We start from the raw sequence: 22746 nt of genomic DNA on the forward strand, positions 1-22746 counted from the left end.
ACAGACCGAAATACATAATGCCCATTAATGGTGCATAAAAATAAACAAAGTTGACTTGGCAGACAGACATTCCAACATTATCTTCAACAAAGTCTCTATTGCTGAACCTGGCCAATTCAAAACTGCCCTTTCATAATTTTTTAAAGATGTTTGATTTGAAAATGAAAACAAAATATCCTCCAACTTAACATTATACATGGACAGAACCCCACCCTAACTGTAGGAGTGGATAATGGTCAATGATAATATTGAAAGTCAACAAATTGTTTGTTCAAATCTGGGTATTATCATTCTATTAACTTGATTTAGTCCTTGACTGATGGTTCACTATAAACAGATCCAAATTGACAGTCAAATTTATACTAGTTGGTCATATTGTAAATTTTAAAAGGAACATGTTATAACACAGGCTTGTTTGTTCCAATATGCAGTTAAATTATACGTACGGAATTAAAGGTGTACCTGTATAAATGTGGTTGACCTATGAGTGTAAGCAATAGTAGATTGAATAAAACATTCACTGGGCAAATAAAAGTTCCTTCAGAGTTGAAGTTCAGACTTTTGTTATTTGCTTGAATTACCCAAGTCATACTATTTTTGTTTTAGGCTAGAACTTTTTTAAAACAGATTATGCTAACCTCAATGTCGACCTTAAATTGTCATTATTTGGACCATTACCACCCAGCTTTTTTAAACTTTAAGTACTTTTTGAATTGTTTACCTCTATTTTGCACCTACTCTCACTTAAAATATAACATAAGTTTAAAGTTATACAACATCAATTTAAAAAACAGAAATAATAAATAATGTAGAATAAAAAAATCAATTTTATCAAGTAAATTGAGAAAACAGTAGCATGCAGTTCATCAATTTACAATTCAATTAAAAAATTCTAAGAGGAACATTTACATTATTAGCATCAGTATATACGTTTATTAAATCTTATCATAAAGAGCTGAAAAAACTAATCTTTAATCTTTTTCCAATTTTCTTTGTTTATGTTGTTTTACAAGCAATAGAGCAATGACCAAATGATTATTCTGATGAACTGTAATATTGTGGAAAGAATATAATCCAGAGTGTATTTGGTCATGAACATTTGCAAAAAAAATCTGCTGTTTTAATTTTAATCAAGCTGTTTCAGAGAACATGATAAAAATATGACGGAAATAGTTTACATACAGCTGTTGTTCTAAGCGATATTAGGAGTGTAAAAAAAAACCTGAATATTTCACAGGGACGGACATATTAACAAATTTTGTGCCAATCTGATTTTTCACAGTTCATTCTTATGTTGTGCTGTTACCCCACTGTTCCAGGTGAGGGAAAGGGAGTGTTGAGCGCTCACAATCATGTCTTTATGTGCCTTTCCCAAGTCAGGAACCTTTATTTCAGTGGTTGTCATTCTAAGGTTGTGATCTGTTTTCTCGTTTAATCATACAGTGACCCACAGTTGATCACTTCCTAGACACTTGGTTTCTGGTGGATTGTTTTCTTCTTAAATTAAAAGCCTATTTGGTACTCCATGATGATAAAAATCTAAAAGATTTTGTCTATGGAAAGTGTTTTATTTCTAAATTAAAATAAAAAGTGTTTTACTTCTAAATTCAAATAAACTACAAGAACTTAAAATTTAAAAAAAAAAAAACACCATCATGTTTTAACCAATGAGTAATCAAAACCCTACTGTGATATAAGTTTGTATACATTTTAACACAAAACATCTCAATGAGGTTTATGCATTCCAACAGCACTTCAAAATATATAAATACAGTGAAAATACTGGTAATTTGTTTAATATATTAAGTCAATTTCCTAAGCAAACACTTGATAATTGAACAAGACCTCAGTACTTGACATCTAAGATAAATGTTGACATTATTTATACTGCAGTGTGACTCTTCCACACACAAGCTTAACCATTTAGAGTATAAATTTAAATTATAGAAATAAAAGATCACAAACATTTTAACATGTAATTATTGAGTCAATCTTATCAAAGGATCCTATCATCTTTAGGGATTAAATGAATTCACTTAAGAATTAAACCAAAGTAATGCAAATAGTCAAATTTTAAAAGTATTTTGGTACAAATATACATTTATAACATAAAAGAAAAGATTGAAGTTTCCATGGCAGCAATCAGAAAATTAAACAAAGAATTATGAAGACAATACAATTTTCAACATATCACAAAATCCTATCATCTTTAGAGACTAATTGAAAAGTACTGTACACACAGTCAAATCTTTTAAGTATTTGAGTAAACATAAGCAATTTATAAATAAAAATAAAAGTTTGTAGTTTCCAAGGCAAATAAATTATAAAGTATTGATGACCATACAAATGTCTAAGAACATATAGAAAGAAAAAAAATTAATCCCCCAACCGCCTCCCTTCACAAAATAAACACCAACCAATATCAAACAAATATTTACATAAGCTAGGATGCTCTGAAAAGTCTAATTTAAGTCAGGTAGGAACTCATTTCAGTATCATATGTAATACCATCACTTTGAACTTCACAAGACTATTGCAGTATCTTAGGAAACAGACCTAATCCTGAAACCTAGATTTTGACCAATGAACCTCGAAACTGAAGTTAACATATGAAACAGCCAGACTGACAAATACACCTTACACTCATACCATACACAAAATATAGACCTATCAATGATTATAGTATATAAGGAATGGACCTAACCACAAAAATTTCAACAATGACCCTTTAACTATGAAAATGAGGCCAAGGTCAGATGATCATGAACCCTGCCAGACTAACACGTACAGCATACAACCATTCTATACACTAATAATAGATGCTTATAGAATCAGAGAAACCTTAACCTAATCACACAAAACAACTTTCCTCCAAACTGGATCCACAAAATGAGGTCAAGGTCATGTGAGCCCAACATAGTTTTTATGCAGTTGCTAAGTCCCTATATTTCTTTCTATATATTTTAAATGATAAGGTCAACATAATACAGTATTTGCCAAACTTTGTTTTTATAACTTTCAGTCAATTAAGTCTTTTAAGAGCTTTAATGTAGATATAAAAAGATGTGGTATGAGTGCCAATGAGACAACTCTCCATCCAAGTCACAATTTGTAAAAGTAAACCATTATAGGTCACACAATTTGTATAAGTAAATCATTATGTGTCAGAATCAGTCACTCATGCATAATATCTAGGTCAATTAAAGCAATATTTGATTAACATTTTATCATAACTGGATTCATTATATATCAATCATACAAATTATCTTTTGTCAAGAGGTCAAACCCTATAATTAATGCAGAATCTACCTGGAAACACTCATGAAAATAATATTGGTCAAATTGATCACAATGTCTCTATTCCTTGTATCTACATATGAAATATCAGCACGTTTAGTCCTAAATGCAAAATATCTATGCTTAACGTTAGGTTCATTCCTAGCTGTAGTTTTATCATGGCATAGGCATGTTCGTCCGGCAGGCTTCAACCAACCATTTGTAAGCTCTGTTAACACAATTGTACCTATCTGTAATTTTTATAATTTGCAAATAGGAATGTAGCATTCAAGTATGTAATCTAACATGTATATAATGTTAAATCATCTATCATTTTAAACAGATCTCAAATCTTACCAGCTAACTTATATCTAAAATTACCATTACCTTGAGATTTGACATTAAGTGATCTGGCAATTGAAAATTTAACCAAGAATCTAACTATCAAATAGATAAGATATTTTCTGTCTATATTCAGTGAGAGAAATATCAAAGTGACTTTTAATGCAATAAGTTATAATTGCATTTCATGCATGAGACATGTACAGCATTAACACTACAATTAAATGAAATACTCTATTTCATGTTTGTGAAAATTTAAGCTGCATATACAACTCAAACTGATATATTGCATGATTTAAAATACTGTAACTAATGTACCCATATATCGCAGAATTATAATCAAAGCTCTGAGTGTACTGTTAGTACACATTCACTTCTACAAAGTTGAGCATAATATTACATGCACTGCATGCGCTAAATAAATCTTGTAAGACAAAACTGGTATAGAAATTGCAAGACATGTATGAATTATTGATCTTCAGGCTATATGGATTTCTGTATACTATTTTCAGATGCAAGTGTTAGGTAAACAATAGCACTATGTATTGAACAATGGTCTTTCACATAGCAAATTATTAAGGACTTCAACATGGTAAAGTCTCCTTATTTGTAATTATCTTCAATTTAAGGAATATCATTTATTCAACAGCATGCTTGATACATGATACTTAAACTTATAATAACAGAGAAGCAGTTCATAGATAAAGTTTTTTGAACAGTGATATAAAAACAATGATATGTGGTATTGTTGCCAATGAGACAACTATCCACCAGTGTTCAAACAAAGTGAAGTCATATAAATCACAGCTAGTGTCATGTCATAGACCATTCTGCTTCCATAGTGTAATATTAGTTTTAATGAACTGATTGTTAGATGGTTGAAACTTGGTTATATGTTTAAATATAGAAACCTATATCCCATAATCCTCAAACAGGAAGTCAATTTCATTCTTTAAAGTCATACTTACTTTTTTTACCATTATCCCCTAAAACAATAATGCATATTATGGTTAAATGACAAGAATTTTTTTATGGCAATCAAATTAAAATATTTCAAGCTGATATTAATTCAATTTTTTATAAAACATTTTACAGTTTGCAAGATAATTATCATTCTCTTCTAAGCCATATCTATATTCCCCCTTTATTGGTTACTAAGATACATCTTTTCATAAATCAACAACCAGTAGGGAACTTGTGTAAACAGAATCTTTTCCAGAACAGTGCATATGGCATCAATTCCAAATAATCTACATAGCTCTGAAATTACAAAAACTCTTAAGAGGTCATAGAAAATTTCCATTCAAGAATTATATTAATGTCTCAAAATGAAAAAGTGCCACTCCCAGATGACATAAGCCTTTATCCAATATGAAACTATAATAGAACAGATCTGCAGTTGGATAAAATAAGTAAAAACAACAGTTACTACAGCAAGAAAAAGAAGACTGAATATAATGTAAAATCCAACGGTTACATTTGCCAAATTCATAGTACATGTATTATATATGGCCCTTTTGTGGTCAACTTGTTGTTAGAAAAATCAAACTGGATAGATATGAAAAAAGGACTTTCTGTAATTGAGGTAATTAAGGTACTGTTGTATTATATAAATAGGTTAACATTTTTCAGATGAAACTAGGTGACAATGACACAGAATTAATTATATACCACCAAGGTTCTGGTATTACAATAAAGTTTGTGTATAAGGACTGATTTCTGGTATTACAATACAGCTGGGGTATAAGGAAGGTTATTGCATGGATAGAATATATAAATCTGTAAGCTCCAGGATAAACAAGACTGCCATAATTATCAGAATTGATCCTCTACCATGTCTACATTGGTTTTAATCAGACTGTCTGTTACAAGTTACTTCATACATTAATATGTTAGATCTGATTAAAATTGAGTTATATTGTTAATCACAATCCAAAGACACTCTACACTATTAATATTACTTTTTATTCAAATACAATGACTTGTCAAAGGCATACGTATATCAAAATAAAAAAAATATTCTAGGCTTAATCAGCTTTCTCTCTTATTCTATTTTCTTAAAAGATTTTTCTCTAACATTAAAGATGCACTTAAACATATTAAAAAGAATAAAATATATATCTGTAGTTCATTCAAATACTTATTAAAATAAGATTACACTAACAAAAAAAATTTCACATGAAAAATGATATTACGATCTTTTTACAATAAGGGGGGTCAAGCAGATTGATTTTGTAATCACAGAGCTATATGTTCAGTGATATGTATAAAGCTATAAAACATTAAGCATCTGACAAGTCATTTACAAGGGATCCTGTTGCAAGTCATCAATTCACAATAAATAATTACCAGCATTCTGACGACGCCCCTCTGGACGCCCCTCTAAGAATGAAAAGAAATAGAAAGACTACATCAGAATGGGTACAGTTTTCTCATGCATAAGTTAAACCATATATTGATCCATCTAAATTATGTGGAACTTTTCAACTTTAAGATACAGTGGTTGTTTGACTTCAAATTATTTTTATATCCATTTTATTTTACTATACAGAATATGTGTTGTCCATGCATTTCTATCACCAAAGGATAATTAAAATTTATCTATGCTGTACTACCACTTTTCATAGTTTTAATATGAATATATCAAACATTGATGAATAATCTATAGGTTTTATCCTTAAATTTGCCTTCTGAAAAGTCCCATCAGCACATAATATTTAAATTATGCCAGTAAGTGTGTCAATATTGTGCCTGTACTATATCTGGATAAATAACATCTACATGTTGTTCAATATTGATATCTTACACAAAGTGTTTTGGACATCTTGAATTTCCACTCTCTCATGCAAGTAGCTGAGATATCTGATTTCTGGTTATTTCTTCCAATATTTTTTTGTAAATTGTACTATTGAAAGATAGTGTTGAGTTTATAATTATGTCACCACTTTGAAAAAGGGGGGATATATTGTTATTCTACGAATTTTTTCTTCCACACTTTTTGTCCAGCCGAGTTCTCGGAGATGCCTTGACATACATTTATAAAACTGCACCATAATGACAATCCCCATGTGCAGATGTGCACCTTGGGTTTGGAATTTTCAAGATGGCCGCCGTTACCATGGAAACGACAAAAATGTAAAAAACCGAAAAAATGGTCCAAATTAAATGAAACTTTCAGAACTAATAACTCATCGATAGAATGCGTGACATCCATCTTGAGAACTTTCAAAATGGCTACCGTTGTCATGGAAACAGTCCAAACGTGAAAAAAACGAAAATAAATCCTTAATTAATTCATAGAAAATAAACCGCTACAGATACGGCCAAAAAAAACGTAACTAGAAAACAGTAGTATAAACTGTAGAATTCATTGCCGTTGGAATTTTTAAGTTAGCTGCTGTTACCATGGAGATAACGCTGAAAGTGCACATTGGACCCATATGGTAAAAAACGTCAAAGTAACATTTTCATACAAATTTTAAGCTCATTCCCGTTTAAATGCTATTGTATTGTCATCTGTCTTTGAAATTTTCAAAATGGCCGCCGTTGCCATGGAAACAGCCTAAAAAAAAAAAAAAAAAAAAAAACCTCGAAAATTTGAGACAAAATTCTGTGATTAAGACTATGTGCAAAACATCTTCTAGAATATGCTAGAAGAAAACTAATACATAATTTAAAGTGCTTCTATTCTATACGAAAAATCGTGCTTTAAGGTAAGGTTTGCGTACACAGGGAGATAACTCGAATTCAAATAATTGAAAAAAGGAGGGATCCGCCATTTTGAATTGCTTTGATTAACCAATGTTCGATAACTACAATATTATCGAAAATAAAACAACACCTACCTCAAAATCGCCGTTTTGATGTAATTTTATCAAAATTTGAATCGTACAAGTAACGTTATGACCTTCAGTTTGTTAGTTTTCATTTATATGACGTCACGTTAAGCCGTAACGTCTTTGTGTAAAAACCATTCATAAAGTTTCGCGGAATTTTATTTTATTTCATGTCATAAATGTACATTTTCATGCCCCCGCCGTAGCAAGGGGGTATTGAGTTTTATCCTTGTCTGTTTGTACGTCCATCCGAATGTATGTCCGTTTCTACAAAATTGGTTTCCGTTCTCTAACTTTAGTTTGCCTCAACCAACTGATATATATAAAACTTATGCATAATGCTTTTTACCACAAAAACACAGAATAAATTTGAATTTTGATGTCGTCACTTTTACAGTTCTAGATTTATGAGGGGTCGGACAGGGTACACATTTCTCCTTTCTCCCGTCCTTTTCTCTTGTCACCCGCCTTAAACCTTTAAAAAAAACTAATGTATGGGAAGCTCATTTCAACAGAAATTGATCTAATATCTTGTGTTTTGATGGCTTGTCCCCGTCCTGTCCTTTCACAAGATAGAAGTGTTGTTTATTCTGCTTCAAGAACCCCGATAATTTTTTCACTGACTGTTAAGCTGTCTCTTTCATTGAATTTGTAAGTCTGATGCACGCCGTTTCCGATTTTTTATAAAGTATAAATACAAATTATAGAAACGCAGGATTGAGTGAAAAACGGCACATTTTTTGTGACACTTTTAGTCAATTTCCTTTAAAATGGTTGGAATTTACATAATGCGCCACTGATGTGTTTTACTTATAGAGGATGCATATATATATTCTCAGATATTTTTATTGCATAATTTTTACGAATGACAGAATGTTGACTTGGTCTTTCAAACGTACAGTTTGCAAGGTTTATCCGCAAATACGCACACAACCCACGTTTACATCATTCGAAATATATGTTATTTTATCAATCACTTTTACAACTGACAGAATGTTTCTAATCGTATTTTTTTTATGGATGCATTAAAAATGTGTCTTTCAGACACACCTATTGTATTGTGTCGTCCTGAACATACCTGAAGTATTTGCCACTGGACATTTTACAACCCCTAATCAAACAAACTTCTATGCATATCAGTCAACTTTGAATTAATTTATCTAAAAACAAGGATGGTAACTGGTGTCTCTACACATGCACGGACTCACTATAAAATCCGGGAAATTGTTAGTTTTTAGTCTTTCTCCGTATATATATAAGAGATCATAATGAAGTAGTGACGACGCTCGGAGTATTTTTATGAGGTCGTTTTATGAATTTTTCGTTTCTGTTCTCTATCTTTTAAATTAGTTTGCTTCAACCAAATGTTATAAAATTTATACGTAATGCTTTATAATGGTTTATATTTATGCAAGAGGGGGCATCATCAATGTCCCATGGACACATTCCTTCAAACTCAGAGTCTTGTACATGTATTAGTACACAAATATGACCAAATTTAAACACCTCCCCTTCCGACTGATAGTTGTGGGCATAAAAGTTAAGGGACGACATCAAAAGTTCAATGTAGGATAACAAAAAACAACTTAATTCACATAGTTTGTTCACTGACCCCCTCCCCCGTCTTAACTTAATTTGGGAAAAATTTGATTGACCAATATGGATATATGTTAAATCGATGTCAAATTAATACTTGCAGCAACTTTTATCCCCCCGCCCCCCCCCCCCCCCCAAACTATTTGAATTCAGTTTTTTTTTTATCCTACATTGATCTTTTGATGTCATCCCTAAGTTAATCACTGTTTTCTCTCATTGACTATGGTCAGTCCCAAAGTGTTACAAGACAAAATGATTCTTTGTAAAAAGATGCTATTAAAGATGACTCTCTTCTTTGGAGATCAACGAACAAAATATTTTTGTGTTTTACAGAAATGACAACATGAACACATAACGCCCATTTCCGTAAAAACGAGTTCGGGGACATACCAATTTTATTAGCTCATTGCAATGCAAATAGTTAAATCCTAAAGTTCACAGTTTTTTACAAAAACGGGGGACCCGGAAAAAGGATATTTTTGGCTTTTTGTTGCCATGGCAACGGTTTTTTTTTAACCCAAAAATTAAAAAATCTTGTTTTTAGGAACTTTTTATGATTTTTTTAATTAAAATTTATTATTAATGAATGGACCACAATTATTTATACATGTTTTGTTCAGTTTTATTTTTTTATAGTCACTCGCATACATTATTATTTCAGAAGAATTCAAATACAATTTTCCCTAAAAATCGTCAAAAATCGGAATTTTGAGCTTTTCACATGAAAAAACTGGACGGGCGATGTTTGATTTTTTTTCATTAAATGATTGGGTACTCCTCCCTGAACAAAATGATGTATCATATTGGTGTAATATCACTAAGAAAAAAATCCAGGTTTCATACAAACCTTACCTTAAAGAGAAAATCGTCACTGAGAGAGAGAGAGAGAAACCAGAGAGAGTACACATAAGTGACATTTCTGCACTTGCATTAAAGTACACATCCGTAAATCACACACCTGCTTAAATATACACATTAGCTGAAATCAATCGATGAACATGTAATTAAATTGTACACGATAAGATACATGTATTGTGTGTCACACGAGCTCTTGAAGAATAAAATTAACAGTCAGTACGTCGCTCCGTCAATATATACACATGTTGTCTGTCCGAGGTCCCCTCTAAAAAGAATATTAAAGTTCTAAGTCCACGATAATATACTTCAATATCACGTGACACCACCTTTCTTCCTCGTGCGTGTGTCTAATTTAAGATTTTAAAGAGTTCCCCAACTATATATAGACATCAATCTTGTTATAAGAGAAGAGAAAGGGGGGGGGGTGTCAAAGGCATGTATACTAGACGTGCCCTGCGAATTTGGTACATTCAAACTGGTTGCTGCTACTGTGACAATGTCCAGAACGGGGTGACATCCTCCGCTATTGCTTGCAATGTCAAATCTAGTTTCATTTATTACTCATCAAAATGATGAAGCAACATCTAGTGTCAAAGAACAAACATACTGATCAGGTTTTGCATTTGTTCATCAGAACTGTATGTAATCAGCGCTGTGATGTATATGTTATGAATTGTTTCAATCTTTCCATTTTCTATTCTTATATGTATTATACAGCTTAATTGACAACAACACTTAGGTAAACTTCAACTTTTATTGGTGGACATGTCTCACTGATTAGATCAGCGTCTCAGGAATCGGTAACATTTATTAGACAAAACAAAAGCTTTGTTTTCGATTCCAAAAAATTATTCTTAGGTTTGTTCACCATTTTCCTCATCAAATTATATTATTAATGGATCCTCATAAAGAATACATTTGCTTACGAAAACATTCTAATTATTGCCTATAACAATTACTACACAAAGCTTTTAACACTGACAATGTTCTCAACAGCGATATTATCATAATTACTGAGAATTTATAAAGACCAGTTAAAATGATATGTGTGTGAACTGTTAACGTACTAATAAAAAGTTATTATTTAGGTCATAATTGATTTTAACGAGGTTTTAATTATCATAGATTAGTAGTTATATTAAATCTTTTATATTTGTTAAAGTAGTTTACTGATTTAAAAATAATGATCTTACAGGAGTAAAACATTTGTTAAAATAATCCCATGGTGTCAATTTAAAGTGAACTTTACATTAAAGTGTAGAAACTTTCTTAAAGAATCCAAAGATGTCAGAAGGAAACTTCACACACAGGAGTATAAACTTACTAAAATAATCTTGAAGTGTCAGAAAGGAACTTCACACACAGGAGTATAAACTTACTAAAATAATCTCAAAGTGTCAGAAAGGAACTTCAAATAACATATAGAAGAGAACTTCATACAGAGGCGTTGAAACTTGCTAAACAAATTTTGTTCCTCATGTGTCAAAATTTGCAGAAGAATAGACTGATAAATCTATCTAAAATATGATTGACCGTACCAAGTCAGAAGACAGTACTTGTCAGTCTACTTCAATTACAAACATAGGAAGCACTAAATAATCATAAGAAGTCAGAGGAACTTCACATGTATGACATATTAAAACTTACTAAAAATTCCCTAAGTTTTACATGTCAAATGGTTACCTTATCACATACAATAGTTAAAACTCACTAGACCATAAGGTCAAAAGCTAATTTCAGATCCAGGAGTAGAAACTTGTTAGAAATAATCCTAAGGAGTCAAAGGGGAACTTCACATGCAGATGTAAAAACTTGCTTAAAATTTTTTTTCATTATTGAGAGCGAGTATTGTAATTTTACATTTGTACAGTTATCACTTTGAAATAGGTTCATTTTTAGACTTAGATTTTTGTAATACAAAATATTTTTTCAGGCCTAATGACAAAGCCTTTTTAGCAGTGACATAGGACATTCTGTTATTTCACATAACTGACATATAAATGTATGATATCTAACATCAATTCTTTCAACAAAACTTTAATACACAATACTTGTTTTACTTCATTAGACAAATTATTATTTTGTTAATTATCTTTCACATTGTAAAAACTGCATGTTGAGATATATCTATACTGTTTAAATACAATACATTTCAACTGAGGTTCACAAAACAGAAAATATGCATATAATGAGAACATAACCATTCCATGACAAAAAATATCAATAGCTTCACCTTTTACAAAAATGTACTCAGAATAAATGAAAGAGTAAAGGGCATCAAGAAAGCAGGAAGACATATAAGTACTAATACAAATTAAGAATAGGACCAACACAGTTTTTTAATAAATGTACTGATTGTGTGATCATGATTCATGACCTTAATTAAAACTAGAACTCACATGCAGATTTAGAGGGTTTTTCAGGGGCCCTGGTGCTCCTTTTTTTGGGAAAAAATTGGTTGATTATATAGTGAATCACTGAAGTATGACTGGAGCGGGCCTTCTTGGGCAGTCAGTGGGCCCCCACTTATGAAAATTTCTGGATCTACCACTAGAACTTAGATCAAGGTCACCCTGTAAACCATGGCTACTTCTTTAGAATGAATTTGATTTAAATTTCACAATTATAATCATGAATATTATAAAATCTTAAAAATTGTCTCAAATTATTATGTTGATATTGCTTTGTGGATCAATACTAATGGACTATTTAAACTGTTTACATGTAACCAAATTATTATAAATCCCATTACTGTATAGATAGATCTACGTCATTCTACCCCTATATCATAGATTGGTATCAACAAAATACACAATACATGTAATATAGGATATAGGTTATCAAAAAATTAATGAATAATTTCCAATAACAAAATTGATTGCAATTTACAAATCAACATGTGTCAAATTTCATTTTTGTTTTCAAATTCACTAAGCTATGTCATGTATGTATTGATTGTCAACAAACAAATTTTATTAAGAGGCTTCAAATGGGCTATATGTTTTGCAGTTTTTAAATAAAAATGTGTTCTAATTTTCATATAAAATTAAAATTTTGAGTTACTAAAATATTTATAGTCTCAAAAGTGTGTTTTATGTTGAAATTAGCCTCTTCTACTTTCAAACAATAATCCTAATGATTATACTTAATTTAAGCCTGTCAACTTATAAGTGATTTTTATTTTTATCTTACTTTTACTCAAGGGTTTACAAAGCAGGGATCCATGACTTTTAACTTATATGTCCTTTTGTTTTGGTGAAAGCTTATATATGTACTGTCATATATAACAATCCTTTAATTGTGGCCTTAAAAAAGTATTTTAATGAAGATTTTCATTTCTGTCTTGCAAGTTTGAATAAAAGGAGATAAGGGCAATATGTCAATGAGGCAGTAACCCAAAGACAACAACCTATCTAAAAGCTCAACATACAGTCTCTTAAAACAAACAAATGTCAAAACAATATGTCGAGCTCTGAAAAAAATTGTGAATAAATCAAACCAAGATAATCATGTGACCACCATCATCATATTCTCCTTATGACAAAATATTAAGTTATACAAAAAAACATATTATGAGGTTCCTAACTACTTCAAGACAGAAGAACACTGTGGGACAAAGGCTTCTTAACTCTCAAATAGAAGATACATTGTGTTGAGTATAAACTATAATTTTTATAAATCAAATTTCCAAAGACTACTTTGTGGGGTTCACATATGTTTTTTGAGAACTCAACTAATACTCTTACAATGTATATGATCAAAACATTGCAAAGACCATCAAGCAACTTTTAAAGTTTGACAATCTTTTAGCAAAATAGACCTTGACTTTAGTTTTACAATAAAGGATCAGCAAAAATAGACCATTTCCAAGATACACATTTCACTTGCTACTACTAAACAATAGCATCTTTTGTATTTAATTTGTCTCTTCCTAATTAGCCTTAACAAAAATCATGTCAGACATAGGATTTCAGCATAGATTTACTTGGAAATTTCAACTACAGATAAAAATAAGAGGGGTCACAACGAGCCCCTTTCCTTCAATGCTAAGATACATGTAAACTGTACACAATCCAGCATGGATGAAAAATCTCCCTATCCCTAAAAACTTGAAGTATGTACATTCTTTAACCCAAACATTCCCTTACAGTATGCTTATGTTTGTTTTGTTTTGTCTAATATGTTTTTTTCGAAAGTCTACGTGTTAAGTTTTAATTATAATATCTTCAAGCATGAGATTCATAAAGTTAATGTGAAAATATTTTTATAAACTATTTAAACCTATAAATACTAGGTCCTGTCTTATCAGGTTGAGTAAGATGTTTTTATAAACACATAAACAATCTTTAAAAACATTATATAAATCTGATACATGTTTAATGTAAAACATTACTTTGTAATAGGAAAAAACATTCAAGGAGAGATCAATTAATGAAAAACATGGTTGTTATACAGGACTGAAAATACAAGTGACCTTCATCAAAAACTTTAAAGGAATCATTTTCTTTTTTCTCTATTTAAAGTTATAAGTTAGTTGCTATTAATTTTCTATTTCCATTATATTTTATCTCTCAAATGTAAGTTATATACATATCAGAAGAAGTCCCAAAGAATTCTAGTCTTGGGTATAATAATAGTCCTAAAGTTCAAAATATGCAAAAGCTTATGGGTGCTTTTGATTGTATTTATTCTAAAACAAACTTGAAATGAAGCTTATTCTAAAACAAACTTGAAATGAAGCTTATTCTAAAACAAACTTGAAATGAAACTTATTCTAAAACAAACTTGAAATGAAGCTTATTCTAAAACAAACTTGAAATTAAGCTTATTCTAAAAAATCATTAAAAGGATAACTCAAACATTTTAAAGATAAAGATTCAAATAATAGTCAATAAACACAATTGTTTTTGCCAAGTTTTTTTTATATTTTCCATATTTTTAAAAGTTTTTAGGAAACACAGTTCCAATTCAACCCTGAAAAGGTGATGGATCAATATAACCCTGACCTCTAACTGTGAAAATTGTAAGAAGTACATCTTCTTTTTAGGATAATCATGTTTTATATTGTTCAAGTAGAACCTTGACCTTTAAATGACCTCTACCTTTGACTTTAAACCACAAGAGATATACCATGCCTAATCAAGGGGATTGTAGCTTGTTTTACTGAACAGATGCTGAACTTAACCCCTAAAAACCTTTCAAAGTACAGTCTTACTATGGTTAAGCAAGTGCTCCAATAAATGGTTTCAAATACTTGGTTAAAAAAACCTTTAGAAGTAGTAAATAGGCAGCCTGATGAATCGCATTCAAAGTTTGTACGATCACGGAAAATGATTGAATTAAATTGGATTAAAAAATTACAGACAGTTTACCCTCTCGGTCTAAATGATAATATCATGGGAATTGGTAATATATCTAGAACCAATTCCGTTAACATTTTGGATATAGTTTCTAAAACTGTTCATAAAAAACGTTCTCACGGTCGTAGAACAAATCGCAATCAAAGAAAATTTCGGGCCAATCATACCAATATTTCGGACCTAATTTCTATTTCAAAAAACAACGGCAGACATTATCTGTTAACAAAACTCTGTTCGTTACCGGTTAATAAGTTAAATAAAATTTTGGAGGATTGCAACACAATTTCATATAGCAGTCCTAAGTATGAAATTGTTCAAATTATTATGGCATATTGTTATTCTAAATTATTTCCCAAAATTGATCGCCCTGAAGATCATAAAAAACATTTTATTAAAATTAAGTATGTCAATAAAGGCTTTGATTTTGTAAATATTGCCGGCATATTTAACGACCATTCTGTTAAAGAACAAATTCCTGGATATTTTGACAATACTGAGCTACCTCTTATTTGTTATATATACAAGAAATCTACCCGGAAATTTGTGTTTAATTATAGTCAATTGTGTAAAGATGTTAATATCAGTGAAAATACACCTACTTCATGTAATTGCAGTAATTCTGAATATATTTATGGACCCATTTCCCATGTTATAACAGGAGATCTTAACATCGTTCAAGACCGAGAGTTAAAATCATTCCTCAGTAAAGGACCTAAATATCGTCCCCCGTCAATTATTAATTGGAATGAGTGTCGTAATATCATCCACGACTCACTCCATACTTACTGTATGAAATGGATAAAACGGGAAAAAGCTGACAAAAAATCTTTGGACTCTTTTTTTAATTCAGTAATGAAGATAGTTGATATACGTATTCAACATTTTAAAGAACATTTTACTATAAACAATAACCACAATAAACCTATTTCTCGTATCAAACATAAACTAAAAGAACTAGCCAAGGAATTCGTTTTTGTCCCGGCCGATTAAGCTGCTAATAATATTATTATTGTTTGACGTAAATTTTACATTGAGGTTCTGAAAAAGGAAATCACCAATTCACCAACATTCCAACTGACTCCATTTTCAGAAAACGAAATCTGTAACAAACATAAACTTTTAGCCACCGCTTTACAAGCAGAGCCAAATACAATGAAAGTCCCAACTATGTATTGGCTTCCGAAGCTACACAAAACCCCTTACAAATATAGATTTATTTCGTCTTCAAGCCATTGTTCAACTACTAAATTGTCTATTCTTCTTACCAGCACACTTGGTACAATTAAAAACCTGATAATAAATTGTTCAAATAAGGCCTTCGAAAATAGTGGAATAAATTACTTTTGGAGTGTCAAGAACTCGTTGGAAGTACTTGATAAATTGCATGCTTATATTGGTGATTTTTGAATCTGTTCAAAGTTTTGATTTTTCTACCTTGTATACCACATTGCCTCACATTCTCATTAAGAAAAAATTCACACACCTAATTAAATGGGCATTCAAAAAATCAGAATGTGAATATATATGTTCAAACTCTTTTAGGTCATTTTTTAGTAGCAATAAACAAAAAAACTATGTTAATTGGACATGCTTTGATACTAAATATGCCCTTGAATTTTTACTAGATAACATTTTTGTTCGCTTTGGGGATTCCGTATATCGTCAGATTATCGGAATTCCAATGGGGACTAACTGTGCACCACTTATTGCGGACCTGTTTTTGTATTGTTATGAGTTACAATTTATGACAAAAATAAGCAAAGACCCATCGAAACAACATCTGATAAACAAATTTAATAATACTTTTAGATATTTGGATGATATTTTGGCTCTCAATAATGACGACTTCAGTATGTATATTAATGAAATTTATCCTGTTGAACTTACTTTAAATAAAGCTAATACTAACAATGACCACTGCCCTTTTCTCGATCTTGATATCTATATCACTAATGGAAAGCTGAATACTAAAATTTATGATAAAAGGGATGATTTTTCATTTCCTATCGTTAATTATCCGTTTTTAGATGGTGACGTTCCCTTGTCACCATCTTACGGTGTTTATATATCTCAACTTGTACGATTCACTCGTGTATGTAACAATGTTTTAGATTTTAACGAGAGAAATTTATGTATTACTGAAAAATTATTACACCAGGGTTTTCGATATCACAAACTAGTCAAAACATTTACTAAATTTTATCATCGGTATAAAGACATCATTCGTAAATATAGTTCAACATGCAGACTTCTAATACGTTCAGGTATTTCACATCCAATTTTTTATGGAAATATTCTTTATAAAGCACAAAGGTGTCAGTATTCACCTCAGAAACTTACAAAACCTTTGAATAGACTTATTAAGAAGGGATATAATTACGATACTGTTGTCAAGTCATTAAAGATTGCATATTTTGGCGTTAATATTGAGTCACTGATAAGGTCTTTGCATCGGAACTAAACACATTTATTCTAAAAACAGTTGTTGGCATGACACGGGTTATGTTCTTCTCATATATGTTATGATGGTATGATACTAAACCCCTAACGGGAAGGATTGTGCCTGATGTTCATATGATGAAATCATAATCTTTCAGTCAGTTTAATTGAAGTCTGGAGCTGGCATGTCAGTTAACTGCTAGTAGTCTGTTGTTATTTATGTATTATTGTCATTTTGTTTATTTTCTTTGGTTACATCTTCTGACATCAGACTCGGACTTCTCTTGAACTGAATTTTAATGTGCGTATTGTTATACGTTTACTTTGGTTGGGGGTATAGGGGGAGGGTTGAGATCTCACAAACATGTTTGACCCCGCCGCATTTTTGCGCCTGTCCCGGGTCAGGAGCCTCTGGCCTTTGTTAGTCTTGTGTTATTTTAATTTTAGTTTCTTGTGTACAATTTGGAAATTAGTATGGCGTTCATTATCACTGGACTAGTATATATTTGTTCAGGGGCCAGCTGAAGGACGCCTCCGGGTGCGGGAATTTCTCGCTACATTGAAGACCTGTTGGTGACCCTCTGCTGTTGTTTTTTATTTGGTCGGGTTGTTGTCTCTTTGACACATTCCCCATTTCCATTCTCAATTTTATGGACAGTTTGACCAACTTCAAATTTATAATTGTGCACATGTCTAAATCTACATCAAGCATTAATCTAAACTACTAATATAATAACATGTGATCTAAACCTACCTAATGACCAAGGCTCTAATTCAGCCTTTCCATAGCGTATCGTTTTATACCCTTCAAATCCAGCACAAACATAACTCGACCCATCACTTAAGTCTTCTATGTCAGTAATACGTCTTCCTCCAGAGGGGGTAAAGATTTGCCGCACACCATAAGGTAAATTCAAATTATTTGGTAACTTTCCAGTCAAATCGTTCAAAAGATCATTGAAGTTGAAGTATCTATGAGGAGTAATGTATAATTTTTTCCCTTTGAAGTAGCGATCCCCATTTACAAAGAATCTGACTTTTCGAGGACGTCGTAAATCTCGATAGCGTTCATCAGTAACATCTTTGTGGGCCTGCGACATTGACAGCAGGTTATAAACCCTATTTCTGGACATGGTCGCCGTCATCTGAGGTTTGGGAAATCAAAAGTATTTATTGGCAAAAGTAAGCTTATCCTTCTATCAGTTTTCAGCTGAAGTTTGCTGTTGGAACTACATGGTGTTTTCCATCACTGGAAATCCCTGAAATAAAAAAAACTCAGATATAACAACAAATATGTACCAGCTTAACTTGAACAACGATTACTCAGATGAGCTCTTTATATTGTGTCATTATTGTGTTATAATTGATAGTGTTTTTAAGGTTATAGATGAGTTTCTTCCTTTTATATTTCTTCTTCAATGTGCTATTAAATTCTTCTGAACTAGCAAATCCCTTTCTTTTAGAAAACAGAAGTAAAATAGTAACTGCTGGAAAATAACCCATTACTATTCACTCCTTATGTATATTATATAACTTTAATATGGTGATCAAAGAATCTCACAAAAAAAAAAGTTTACTGCAACTAGGAATTGACTTCAGGTGTGAGAACAAGATGATCAACATTAATTCTCTTATATGACAACATTATTAAATTCTGTTGTCACTTTATAGATAAATTATATATATGCTTCAAAAATTCAATTAGAAATCAAATTATTCAAACAGATGTCATATTAAGCTTATTTTACATTCTTCAAACATTGCTGAAAATTTCTAATAGCTTAATAAGGCTGACTGACTCATTTTTTTGTCAGCAATCTTAGTTATCTGTTCCTCGTTCTGTTCAGTGTTCAACTGGCATGAAGTTGATCTAAGCATAATGAACTAAACTTTTATTTAATTTTACTGTAATAAGTAAAAAGTGACAGCTTATCAAAGAACAAAGACCCCCACACCATCCCCTTCTTCACAAACAAACTATTGTTTTCCTCATACTCTCCCCTTCATACCCTGGTTCACTCATTCAAACTTTGAATAGAACATTGCATTTTGATCAAATGAAAATGTTCAGCAGAAAACATTTAATTCACCAATAAATTAGTAATTCCCTTTCACAACAACTTTCCATGAAATTAGGTATGATATTGATTTAACAGTGTCTGATCAATAATTAATTAATTACAGTAAGAAAATAATAAAGATAACCTTTTCTGGTGTTTTGTGGAGGAGGACCTTGTAAGGAGTAAATGTTTAAGCTGTTGATACAAAAAAAGTTATCACTTTTTTTCTGTTAACAAAAAAAGTTATCACTTTTTTTCTGTTAATATATTAATAGCATGCATGCATGATTTCATCCCCTTTATTATATTCAGCACTTATTTGCATAAAAAGAGGGATCACATTACCATTGGCCTTTTTCAATACCAATCCACTAAAGTCCACGACCTACAACACTGCACATTTTTTTTTAAATGCACAGAAAATGTAAATTGTACAGGTACTAAATTGGCATTGCAGCAATTAAAACTATCAGCCACTGGATGTAAGGAAACAAACAATGATCAATTAATCACCAATCAAATTTCTTTTCTATTAAGATTATTGTCCCTATAATTCTTTTAAAAATAAAGGCTACACAAGGGCGGATCCAGCCTTTTTTAAAAGGGGGTTCCCAACCCAAGATAAAAGGGTCAAGTCCCAACCCCAAGAATTTAACCCTGGATCTGCCAGTCTGTTACAAATATCATAATATTTTGTATCACTCAACTTTTATTTAAAAACAACCATAAAAATTAAAAGTTTATGGAAAATCAATTAATTGATATTAAACAGCCACTGCCCACAGTGAAAAGGTGAGACATTGGAAAAAACATATCATTTGTTGTTACTTATTTTGTTTTATTAGCAAGAAAAATGAAATTGGTACATTGTATTCTCCATTTATTATTTATTCACAGATATAATAGACTGAAAAGATATGTATTTTAATATATCATATTATTAAATTATTCCTTATACTTAAACACTATGATATGAAAGAGGAAGACAGTTTAAGCAGTTAAAGTTGAATTCAATTAATAAAGAAATGAGTTAGCGGTTCTACAATTTCAAAACTTCTTAAAATTCAAAATATCCTATGGCAAGATTTTAATGAAAAATTTCGAAACAACTTGATATGATTTAACAATGAAGCAAGAATGAAATGCCACATATACTAATTTCTGATCATTGATACAATCTGAACAAGCCAATGAATAATCTGAATTGAAAATTAATCCAGGTCTGTAATAAGATCAATTTTAATCTAAAACAGAATTTATTTAACAGTTTAACACAATGATTATAGCTGAGGTAATCTTGTATGTTAAAAGAAGGACAGTTACACTTGAAATTAATAATAGCCATGAAAAACAATGATAATGGGCTATGTATGTCAACTGAAGGAAGTCATCTAATACATCTGAGAACATACTAAAAAATCCATCTGCATATGTTAAATGACAGCTTTTTCAAACAGGAACCAATACCAAAGCATCCAGTCTTATCTAAATTAAGTGAAAAGTAAAATAAAATAGGTGCCAATTTTGCAAAGTAGTTCCATTTTCAAATGCTTCGATTATTAAAATGTAACCATTCCAAAAAGAGTTTACAACTTCAACTATAAAAAAAATCTCCTTTCAGGTACCTAGGCATTATAATGATCCTCAATTACTTTGTGAATGCTAAAATAAATACAATTTTCCTCAATGTTATCCCACCCTGACTGCAAAATCTTACCCAGTATCCCACCACCAAATGTTCTTTGTTGACAATATGCTAAAATATTTGATAAATAAAAATCAATATGCTGAAAAGGTCTACTTATATCACCTGTATTATGACAGTAATCACCCTTATATTGATTATAGAATATACTGATTAAACCATGTGATATTTAATTTGCAAAGAAAAGAAGACAGAAGATAAGATATATCTCCTGTGGGAAGGTATTACCTCAGAACTACTCAAAATAGACCATTAATTCTTTAAAGCACTAAAGTTATAATAGAATTGAGAATGGAAATGGGGAATGTGTCACAGAGGCTTAACAACCCGACCAAAGAGCAGAAATCAGCCCAAGGGTACAAATGGGTCTTCAAAAGATAGCAAGAAAAATCCAGCACCAGAAGGCAGGCCTGAGCAGTGGCTATAAACATAATGTAAATTACTAGTTCAGTGAAATTGACACCACACTAACTCTATTAACATATAAATGAGGGGGGGGGTAGAGGGGTACTGAATTCGAAATCCAGGGCTTAAAAACACGAAATCCTGAGGTCCCGAAGTTAAAAAAATCCAAATCCTGGCATCTCTTACTAATTGGAAAAAATAATTCCCAGATCCCGAAAGGGTCAATCCCGAAATCCCAAGCTTAAAAACACCAATCCCGGAGTCCTGATAAAGGTCCTATCCCCCCTCATAAATGAACCAAAATTTAAAAGAATCACAAGTCTGTAATATTGCAGCATTTAACCACAATACTAAAGCACTATATAAAACAAATTTGTCACATAAAAAAAAAGAAGATTGTGACGTGTGGTGACTGGTTGAGAATGAGTCCACTGTTCATTAGAGACCAAATGACAAGTAATTAAGCAACTATAGTTCATTGCAAGGCCTTCAAAATTAAGCAAACCCCATACTGTATAGTCAGCTATAAATATATCTTTATATAAACAAGACACATTGTACAACAGTTGGAACAAGAAACCAATAAAACCATAAACGAAAAATCAAAGATGACACAGCAACCAACAACAACTACAGAACTGCAGGCTCCTGATTTGTGACATTCACATATAGAATGTGGCAGGTTAATAGATATAAGAAGATGTGGTATAAGTGTCAATGAGACAACTCTCCACCAAAGTCACAATTTGTAAAAGAAAACCATTATAGGTCAAAGTACTGACTAAACATGTTGGGTGACCACTCAACCCTCAACTCTGGGGGCAACACATATTCAAGCCATGGTTCAAAGGACATAGATTACATATCAT

The 22746-nt window shown here is 31.3% G+C and overlaps 1 protein-coding gene across 5 annotated transcripts in view; it reads right to left on the bottom strand.

The window, feature by feature from the left end:
- Positions 1-22746, bottom strand: part of LOC143064371 (serine/threonine-protein kinase DCLK3-like) — a 70239-nt gene that overhangs the window by 36846 nt on the left and 10647 nt on the right. For 2 of the 5 annotated variants that reach the window (XM_076237144.1, XM_076237145.1), the window contains exons 2-4: positions 18462-18966; positions 5968-6000; positions 4587-4604 (exon numbers count right to left, since the gene is read on the bottom strand). In XM_076237144.1, the coding sequence (XP_076093259.1) occupies positions 4587-4604; positions 5968-6000; positions 18462-18852 (442 nt within the window). In that variant the 5' untranslated portion in view covers positions 18853-18966. The remainder of the gene's footprint in view (positions 1-4586; positions 4605-5967; positions 6001-18461; positions 18967-22746) is intronic. The other 3 variants (XM_076237147.1, XM_076237146.1, XM_076237148.1) reach the window with 3 other exon arrangements.

Source organism: Mytilus galloprovincialis, chromosome 2, assembly GCF_965363235.1.
Source record: "Mytilus galloprovincialis chromosome 2, xbMytGall1.hap1.1, whole genome shotgun sequence".
In the NCBI taxonomy this organism is placed as follows: domain Eukaryota; kingdom Metazoa; phylum Mollusca; class Bivalvia; order Mytilida; family Mytilidae; genus Mytilus; species Mytilus galloprovincialis.